Source organism: Saccoglossus kowalevskii, chromosome 20 (genome assembly GCF_978046115.1).
Source record: "Saccoglossus kowalevskii chromosome 20, keSacKowa6.1, whole genome shotgun sequence".
In the NCBI taxonomy this organism is placed as follows: domain Eukaryota; kingdom Metazoa; phylum Hemichordata; class Enteropneusta; family Harrimaniidae; genus Saccoglossus; species Saccoglossus kowalevskii.
The window spans coordinates 13,704,632-13,715,886 of record NC_140660.1 but is presented as its reverse complement, the minus strand read 5'-3'; the positions used below and the strand labels follow the sequence as shown (position 1 = coordinate 13,715,886).

Genomic DNA, 11,255 nt, shown 5'->3' with positions numbered 1-11,255 from the left:
GGTAGGATATTACAACAGAGCATCGATACTGTGTATTCAGTTTGAATAATAAACACAATGAGGCGTAAAAAGAGGATAAAATATAACAAGGATAAACACGGGTTTCATTAACTCTGTATTACTATATTAAAGGGCGGTGGTCGTCGCGCTGTGCATGTGCGTCATCTGTGTTAATGAACATTGAATTCTCCGCAACCCACTGCGCCCTTCTAATAGCAATCACAAGTATGAGGTTTTTTGACTTGGGCGCGACTTGCACTAATTACCGTCGGTGATTCCTTCGATACCTTCCAATCACCTAAAAAATACCTAATTAAATCTTGGTAACGCCTCAGTTTCAAGTTGCAACGGTCAAAGTCGCCATCTTTGTTTATATGAGACCCATATATCTCGCGCATGTGTAGCGCGACGACTACCGCCCTTTAATACAAGTAATTATCTGTAAGTTGAATCAGTATGTATCGTAATTTTTGTCCCCATGCCCTGGTATTATTTCTACGATTATGCTTATAATTTCCCCGCCTGTGTCTGTGCGTGTTTCTATGATCAGACCATCGTGGTTGGCATGGCCACTGTATCACGATATTCATTTGGTCACTGCCATCTGTGTTTTCATCTTCTTGTTTTTTTTTCTATAGCAATTCATGCCAGGGCCACGTGCGTGTTTCTAAATAAGCCCGAGTTGGTAGCCAGTTTATATGCCATATACATGTATATATACATCCGGGACATATACCCGGCATTACGGGTGTTCATTTGTGTAGCTTTCCCACGGTCGTCTTTGTTGATATTAGTTTATACCTACAACTTACTGATTTACCCCAATCTTAAAAAAACTTAAATCTGGATAGGCCCGAAAAACTGTATGATGTCCATATGCTTATTCACAAGCTAGGATATCTACATATTCAAATATCTATACCATATACATGTTCATGGGTCCGACCCAAACTATATGTATCTTTACTGGTCTGGATCATCTATATTTCAAAATATGTACGAGTATCTATTTATTTTTTTATTTTTACCATCATTTCCTAACATCTTGTGTTCAGTGCGTTTCTGTTTATATCTTGTAAATAAAATCAAAGGATGTTTGAAATCAGTCTAGGTCTACAAGCGCTCTTTTTATTATTATTATTACTTTTTTTATTTTTTTTTTTTTTTATATAACTCAAAATAATTCTGTACAGGAGTCATACACATATGGTCAAATCAATATGAATGTTACAAACTATTCGGCACGGGGCTGGTTGGTGTTTATAAAATTACACACGCACAGTCCCGTTCACCACGACGACGACGACGACCACCACCACCACCACAGTTATATACCGACTTACATTCTAATCACTACTGAATACGTACGTGTATGGTATACAATTATCCAGTCGATTTCAGATTCAATGTTTTCTGTCCAACACGCCATCGAGTCAAATGATTAAGCGATTAAAATATAATCACTCCCTGTATATGTATATAGTATAATAACAGGGTTCGGACGAGGTTGTTATTTAAATAATGCACACGTATCCGTCTCTGCCCTATAATCGCATTATAATGGCCAGCGCAAAGCCATTTATTGTCTAACTAATACCACAGATTTATAAGATAAGGCTAAGCAACACGTGTGACATACTAGTATTATGGGGATTGCGAGATGAAGTCGCGCGAATTGCGAGATGAAGTCACGCGAATTGCGAGATGAAGTCGCGCGAATTGCGAGAGGAAGTCACGCGAATTTCGAAAACTGATTTTGCGTGAAGGCAGATTCACTTGCAGTACTTTTATTTTTAGGAATGCGAGAAATAAAAGATTAAAACAAGGGCACGTACGATGTTTTCAAAACTGTGCATTTACTCTCTTTCTGAACTGTCCCAGTTTATCACGGAGAATAAAAAAAAAACAATCCGTGCTCGAGTTATGGTATTTTTGGGGATATTATTTGGTTTTTCACATTATTATTTTTTTCAAAGCTGAGTTTATATTCTCAGATAGCCTGTCACTAACGATGAATTGTGATGAAGGATTATAGCTAAATGCCAATCAAGAAGTATCAATCAATCAATCAATCAATCAATCAATCAATCAATCAATCAATCAATCAATCAATCAGTGTTTCAAAATGTCAATACAATTCGTGCAATGCTTCATAGTTATTATAGCATCTATATTACAGGTATTTTCCATGATCCTGAATCAAGTTGTGTGTGTCCGCTAAGTTTGTCACGCCACCAACGACTGAATGGAAAGGGGCGCGTCCAGTACCACCATCCGGTGCTAATCGAACTTGTAAGTAGTATACGCTTTCCATGTGACGCCACGATGGCCCCTGTGCGAGATGTGGATGTATCTCTATATCCGGCGTCTATATGACCCGTCGATATACAGGAACTGACGTTGAGAAAATACGGCTAAGGGTATATGACGTCATCATGAAGACGTGTTCCTGATTAAGGCAGCGCGAATTCACATTTGAATCAACTGATACAAGTAAATATGAAGCCGAATTTATTTTCGAGCCTGAGAAAATGTTCCCTACACCAATTCGGTATGATTCTTTCTATCTCGATCAGGGTATCGCTTCTGACGCTGGCGTCGTCCCAACTCGATCCGCAACTCGTCACGATGGGCGTGATAATTGTGTGGTTAGTAGGTCATAGTTCAAATATTAAAACTAAATTATCGTAATCTCTTTTGCAGGTGGCGCCGTAGGAAATTAAAAACGTATATGAGATATAAAAAGAAATATTTGTTCTGTGTTTGAATTCAATTGGGCTCACATACAGACGACACATCATACATCCGCGGCGTTTTTGTTTACTTGCCGGCTTTGTTCGCTCACAGTCGCCCATTGTATATAGTATAATCACGTCGCTTCAATCGTCAGTTGTCTGACTGCCGCCGGTAGTACGTGTTGGACAGCGCTGTATTCTGACTTCGTATCACCTAAGTTAAGTGGACGACCCAGCAAGGCACGATACAAGGAGTGAGACCCACGCGCTATATTTCCCGCCATGGGAACTCGACACATTTTGTTTTTGGTCTTAGTGCTATTGTTCGTACTTGAAGGCACCGCAGCAGGTAGGCTCTAACTTATTCTCAGATCGTATGTGAAAAAATAATCCATTTGACTCTCTTTTGTGCTAAATTTGTGATAAATTTTTAGAATTTATTCAACGAAATTACTTTTATTTCTATTATTTTCATACAATTTGTGTCCGCAGGGTTCTTTCCACTGTGTGCTCCATTGATAATTGTCAAATTCAATCATTGATTATATGTCGGACGTCAAATTTGTCTATAATGTGTTTTTTGTTGTTTTTTTTGTTTTGTTTTTTTCAAAATTTTGGACCAACTAGCAATTTTAAACATTCGTATCCAAAATTAAACCGACACGACATCGTGTGCCACTACAATAAGCGCGAGACGATATCGTCTGCCATTTCCTTATCGTGTTGGCGCGCTTGCTGTTAATAATTTACAGGAACGTCACACAGGTAGTACCGGTAATATGTTGTATCTGTTCAACATTACTTCGGTATAATAGGTCATAAATCGGACGTCGTTATTATATTATTACAGAAATTCGTTAAAAGAAATCCAACATTCTGAGCCACGGAGCGCGCCCAAAGCATCGCTGTTGATGAAAATAACGATATTTCAGCAATGTTCAGCGATATCATGTGACATCATTTTGTGGAAATTAAATGATTTGTTTTATCTAGATTGTGCAAAAAATCAGAGAAATATTAAGAGATAATACACCTATTCTTAAATGTGAACATTTTAACATGACACAAAGCACCACGGTGAATGAAAAAAATGACCCAAAAAAATGGTATTCCATGTTTTATGTTGGCACCATGCCTTTTTCATGAATGAAATTAAAAAAAAATACGCCGCACTAACTGTTCTACGACAAAAAAACATAGAAAAGAATAATAAAGCCTGGTGGTGCGTGTTATCGCGTCATACGATCTCATGTGTCACGTAGCACATAGACATGACGTAAGCAGCTGCTATCGGTTCTGGTTATTCCGGGGAAAAAAGAGAGAAAGAAATTCGAATTGGAAGGGTGTCACGTCTTAGGGCTTCGCAAGACACAAGTGACGTAGCGTGTCTAACTAACATTTGGAGGAGAATGGATCTATCTTATCAAGGTGGTCCGTTGATCACGCTTGAAACCTGGTATTCGATTAATGTCACCATACTAAACAGAAGAGTCTCTATGCCGAATTTAAATATATTTACTAAAAAACTCTATACCATTACTTATCTTGGAATAACCAATGTAATAGCAGTGTAAAATGTTGTGAATGAATCCGGCATAACGAATTATTTAATGTAGTATTAATAATATATTAATAATGTATATAAATATAAAGTCGATTGTCTAATAATTGACCTTGATGTATTAGACTTATATATTTTTTTTTAATTTGTGTAATTTGTGGCATAACTTTATGGTGGTTTTAGTCACGCACGTGTGAGCGTGCAGCAAACGTTTACCGCAAATTGATTTAATTCGCAGGTTACCGCTGGTGTCTCGACTCGTATTCCTAAATTACCCTATCCGAGCGTCTGTGCAGTAGTGCCGTTACGTGGGGCGGACACTGCCGACCGTAATACTAATTTTTCGGTTGTAAAGTGATTGTCGCTTAAGTTATGAATTAATATGTGTAAGTAATAACTTCAAGGGTCGATCTTCTCAAAAACTGTCCTCAAACATGAGACAGTGGGTTTTTGCCATTTACATGTATACCAATACATGTCACAGTCAGTCGCTCAGTAGTGCCGTCTACATATTATATGCACGGAGAAGGCGAGAGCAGCGCACAGGTTTTCAACACGTGTCATAGTCAGTCGGTCAGTGCGGGTTCCAAATATTACACTTCCCAATAAGGCAAACCCCAACACAGACGTTTGCAACGTACAATTATTATTTTTGCTGTGAAGAACATGGTACGCTAGATTGGGAACATTGTAAACTTCGCCCTATTTCTCTAATGATCCGTTTTGTTTCTGAATCATTAAATGACATCTCGTTGTTGGGACAGACAGAATTAGGTAATATATAATGTAACAGTTGTTACAACAGTTGTTACAATAAATGCCGAATTCACAGCATTATTTGCTAGTTGAATTTTACTATCGCAATGGTAGCATGCATCTCGCCAGCCAGAGTATTTTGTTCCGCTACACTTACAAACATACTGTGATGAAATTCTCCGAAATTCAGCCTGAAATATTCATGAGTGTTTACGTCACGAAAGCAAATGACCAATCAGCGCTTGTTTAGAACACGGGCACGGATTGGTCTGCTTCTACAAGTGAACTGATTGTTTCCCTCAGTAATGGAAGGGTGGTTCGCTGACTGGCTCATTCGCAAGCGCCTGAACGGCTTCTTGTGGTTACGACCAGAAGCTGCAAAAAAGGTCGGGATTTTATGACGATGGTATGAGTGTAGATACAATGTGGTGGAAAAGTTCCATTTATTTGCTCACTTGCTCGTGGTCGTGGGCTACAGTGGTCGTGCTCGTCAAAAAGCAATTTCGAACGAGCCTAACATTTTCTGACAGTAACTCGGAAAGAATGTTACGTGCACCAGAATCCAGCAACTGAAAAGCGCTGTAAAGGTTCGAGCTTTGGCGACTGACTGACTGTTTTTTGTTTTGTTTTGTTTTTGTCGCGAAATCGTTAACATCCTCGAACGCCGTCGTGGATACGCCATGGCTGTAACGAGGTCTATTGAGCCTAGTCATAATGATGTGTTTGTGTATCTTACGGATTTCAGTTCCATTAGTGTCGCCATCATTCCGTATTTTTTTCAATTATTAACTAACTGAACAGAGTGTTGAACGATTTCGTTTTGTTTCACTCAAACTGATTTATGATTCGATTATAGGATTATCCTTCCAAACTACTACTATGATAGTGTGTTACTGAAATGTTCATTATTTGTTAAAGATATCTGAATTGCAACCTGAGTGGTGACAATGTAATTTCATTTATTCAATTCGTTTCGCCCCACAATGCATTGTGCATACTGAGTATGCGCAGTAGAGTGAATTCGGTTGTAACTGCCAACATCCAGGGCAATATTTTGAATCAGTGTACAAGTGTTTCTACAATCTTTGGAAAGAGATCCTTAAGGCCCCCTTCACCTCTAACCCTGAACCCCCCATGCAATTCAATATGCCCCTCCTAATAACTATAAATGACCACAAGAAGGGATATACAGGTTTAGTTTGTAAAAAGTAAAGCTGACTTTAGTGTCCAACGCTTTAGAACCAAATTGTATTTAGGAAGGAGAATATAAAACAATGGGTAAGCGAGAAATATTGAAATTTATTTTGAAAATGTCAACGTTCCGTCTTATCTTCGTACTAGTATTTGAATTGGATTTTTATGGTAGAAGTATGCCGTTGTATCTCGAATCTCTGCAAATGAATTGCCACGCAAAAAAATGAAAAAACAAAAAAACAAAAAAAAAAAAACATTCAATTTATCGATTTGAGTCTCCAACGTGATAATAAGCTTTATATGTTATTCAATGGGAATTTCACTCCCATGATGCAATGCACACACTGTCATCTCATATACTAGTATAATATATGGCGTAGTTTTGGAATACCGACTGTTGATATTTCAGAGCTCGACCGAATAAGGAAACACACTATTAACACAAACGAGCAAATTGCCACGAATAATAATAGGAAATGCATTCAATTAATTGATTGATATGCGTGAATGTATTCCATCTTAACATCATTATTACGGGAACAATGTTGCAAGTAGCTTCGCATTAACACTACGACGAATCATTCCGTTTTCGACATTGTGAAATCTTTTCGTTGTTTTGGAGAAAAAAAAAACCTGAGAAAACTGATTTTGAAAAGATAATTAAGAATAATATTAAGAATAATTCATAACGAAATGTATTCCCTATGCAACCATAAACAGATTTCATAATTACAGATTACACATGAATACACTTATGAAACAAAAAAGTGAATTTTCGCTCTTATTTATTTGTTCCAATGCCCACCAACCACATTAAAGAAACTAGAAAACTACGATGAAGACTTTCCGTTTTCGACATTGTAAAATTCATTCGTTTTTTGGGAGAAAATACCTTAAAAACTGATTTTGACAAGATAATTCCGAAATTTATTAAGAATAATTCATAACAAAATGTACACCATAAATTTTCATAATTGCCGATTACACAAGAATATTACAGCAAAAAGGGTCATTTGCTATATTTTTACTTTTTATTTGCCTTCAATTATGACTAAAAGAAGTTGAATGAAATTACAAACTATATAGTGTTTTCAACAACTCATGTATGAACAATAACTCTGATGAATATGATTTTAACTTGGTAAAAATACTGTATTTGTCTGCATAAAAACGAAAGAATTTCACAATGTCGTAAACGGAAAGCTTTTGTCGCAGCGTTGCATATAAACTACAGCTACATATTAATGTGAAACCTACATACATATTACTTACAAAAAAAACATTGTATATAATAATATAAATCATTATTCATAAATCAAATAAAATCCTCTTTGATAAACCAGGAGAAATTAAGAGATTGATTGTTATTTATTTTCCCACCTATTATCAACGAAAAAGTAGATAGGTAATGTGTATGTTAGTGAGTCGGGAGATACAACAGTGACAGTTAATGTAAGGAGGGGGGGGGGGTAATTACGTTTTTCATTGTCTATTTATATAAGCTGTGCCACACAACGCTTAGCAAGAGAATGAATGGGTCCAAATCGATGTGACGTAAACTATGTAATCTATAATACAGACATGACAGAGTTTTGACGTCACAGCATCATATGTGACGCATGTAGAACAAGTTATTACCTAGTTAAATATTGCTGATATCAAACAACTTGAAAACGCAACTCAGTGCCGAGATATAAATCGTCCTTGTTCGAGGATAACAATGCAATATCAGTGCTACCAACTTAAATTCCTTCAAACTTGAAACAAGAAAATACAAAATATGAATTTAACTATTTTTCGTTGTCAAAAGTGGCCACCATCTGTTAAACATTTCGGTTTTGACAGCCGTCGAAACTGTCTATACTTGAAAGAGTATAGTAGGGAGCTGCGAAACAGAACCAATGCTCCACGACAAAGCAGACACATGAGCGTGGTATCGGGTCCTTTCTAAATAACGAATACGAAATAAACACACCAAGTTCCACATCGTGGGGAACAAATTCAAATCACATGGCGTAATCGGACAAGGCATGCATGGCTACAATATTATAGAGAATTTGAATTTTGCTTTTCAATGAAACGAACCGACTGTTCGGCACTTAGCGGTGTGAATCCAAGTACAGTCAGCCCTGCCAAACACGTGGTATTAGGAATGGAAGACTAATTTGCATACATTTACTTGCACTCAGTACCTGAACAAAATGTCTGGAGCGACAGCAGTGATTTCAATTTTCCGAAAATGTCGCCTGGCAGATTTTGTTTTAAAACAAATGAGTAGTCTGTCCATATATTTCAATTACGATGTCAGAACGCTAAGCGACAAGCTGTTGAGCGCAAATATATTTCAACATAGTTGATGTATTTAATTTTTAACTTCTATACACGTTTCACAAATCTAAAAACAATAATTAAAACTACTGTAGTATGTTATATGTTTATTAAAAGTACTAAGTACGTGGACATAAACCGACCCACCAAATCGCCTAGCTACACGACTTCGAGCACTTTGTGTTTGTAACTAGGGAAGATTGTCTCGTGCATATACAGGTGTCGAGTCATGCGTATAGCACGTAATTTACTTTGTCGCGAATATGCTGTATTTTATTAGGCATTCTGGTACTTTTTGTGGGTGCGAATTTGTCTCAAATAATGTGAATATTCGTCATACAGGTCCTAAAGCAGTTAGACACGAATACATGAATGTATATTTAAAGGGCGGTAGTCGTCGCGCCACGCATGTGCGATATATATGGTCTCATAATAACAAAGATGGCTACTTTGACTGTTGCGCAGATCAACTAGTACAAACTTAGACGTTACCAAGCTTTAATTAGGTATTTTGTAGGTGATTGAAAGGTGTCGAAGGAGTCACCGACGGTAATTAGTGCGTGCCGAATCCAGGTCAAACCTCATATTAGTGATTCCCATTAGATGAGCGCATTGGAATATGGGAAAATGAGTGTGTTACCTCCAGACATCACGCATATGGTCAAAATTAAGTTTGGGCGAGAGAAACAATTACAATTTATTATTAAACAATTATTGGCAGATGCTTGTCCCTTTAGCGTCACCAAATCTGTTATTGTAGCGATTTTTTTTCAATTATTCATATAGAGTATGTTTCGCCATTCTGATTCTGGATTGTGGAGATTGCAGCATGATTTTTTTGCAGCCAATATTGCCAGACACTTGTACACATTGATGTAGTGAATTAGTGCTGGAATTCTAGACTAGACATGTCGTCGAATTGTCTACGATCAAGCTTCAGAATTGAGCCTCTGTTAATTATTAATCTGTTAATTAAACAGCTATTATATTTGAAATGGTTATTGGTAGTTGTGAAACTAAGCTCACCGCTTAACCTCGATATGTGCGTATTATTGCTGCCCAGACACGGTTTGTCGGGTCAATTACATTCGAATCGCGGTAAATATTAGTGTAGGCATTTTGCCGATATTCCGGTTAGTAACATATTGCAAACACATTAGTAACACATTGCCGCAACTATTAGGCCTGTATGGGTAGGGAATACGGGCGTTTCGTTGTGAATCAACAAATCTGAGTAGCCAGCTTACCCGAGTTCAAGTTAAGTTGAAATCTAAAGTAACAACAGTTACGAGTTTTATTGCTTCCACGGCCGGGTGAAGTTCAAGAACGATCATCAAGTCTTCTTTTTGGAAGACTCGGATTAATTAAAATGCTACCGTAATGTGCACCTAACAGTGTTTCTGACATTCCCTTTTTAAGAAACATCCTTAGAAATACCTCTCCCTTCCATTCTCGAATGTTCTGTATATATTTAAGCAGATCAGAGAGGGAGGCAGTTGGACTCCTAGAGTAGCTGCTAGCCATAATAAATGTTTAAGCAGTGCTGATCTTTTTACTGTCGCCTCCCCTCCGATTGCATGCGTCTTTCACCGAGGTCTTCTTCATGGTGTAGTAGCAAATGCGCACCAGGTTAAGAAAATAATGGAAAACAATGAAATGTTTTGAGGTGTATCTCCACACGTGCAACCTACCATCATACCATATTAGGTCATATTCAAATGAAATACATACATGTCCTTGCAATTCTGTTATTTTATGTTCAGTGCTGTAAAATATGGGATTAGTACTGACAAATAACATAAACTGTATAACATATAACGATGGAATACAAATATTTTCCCATGCCCCAATAATACCATCTGTTGCACATTGCCAGCATGTGAATAAATGCCCGTCTTAATATTTTTTTGTTTCACCCTGTCCAGGGGATTTAATCCAATCCTCGGGGGCGGAGCTACGTCTCAAGACGTTCCACGTTGCCACGAAATAATCCTGAACAACCAAATTTATATATACTACACACGCAGGGGTAATATTGTTACACTGTTAAGGGGACTCTCAACAACCATCCCAAAGTACCGTTTTCTGAGAGTTTTCGGCCTTTGTTTTCAACCGTGATGGAAGCCAGGAGGTGAAAATGCCCGGATGCCCCCTCCCCCAAGCTGAATATGTCTGGTTCTTGTTTGTTGTATCGATGTGTGGCCATAGTTTGCATCGACATCGCATTGACATGAGTTGTTGTATCGATGTGTGGCCATAGTTTGCATCGACATCGCATTGACATGAGTTGTTGTATCGATGTGTGGCCATAGTTTGCATCGACATCGCATTGACATGAGTTGTTGTGTGGATTTGTTCATTAACGGTATCAACACGATTCATCATGATGACGATTATTTCATGAGAAGCAACGTCATTAAGATTACTAAAAAGAAAACCAAGAAAACCACAGCAATCAGTATGTGATTTGATCTTCAGTCGATCAAGCGGTTAGTGAACTCACAAATCTCCGGTTTTTAAAGCTGGTAGATAATTTATTCTAAGCTAAAGTGGGGTCGTAGTTTATATTTTTGGTTATACATTACGTTTCTTGAACATGATTATGAATTTAGGAGCGAAATTAACCACGGCAATGGCCCGTATGGTATGTCCGAGTCGGGATTTCAATATTCATCACTGCT

At 37.6% G+C, this 11,255-nt stretch overlaps 1 protein-coding gene across 1 annotated transcript in view; it reads left to right on the top strand.

Annotated features, from left to right (window-relative positions):
- The first annotated feature begins 2,749 nt into the window (after positions 1–2,749).
- The window catches only part of LOC100371363 (uncharacterized), a 181,857-nt gene continuing 173,351 nt past the window's right edge, over positions 2,750–11,255 (top strand). The window contains exon 1 of the mRNA XM_085494385.1: positions 2,750–3,084. Coding sequence (XP_085350511.1) covers positions 3,018–3,084 — 67 coding nt within the window. The 5' untranslated portion in view covers positions 2,750–3,017. The remainder of the gene's footprint in view (positions 3,085–11,255) is intronic.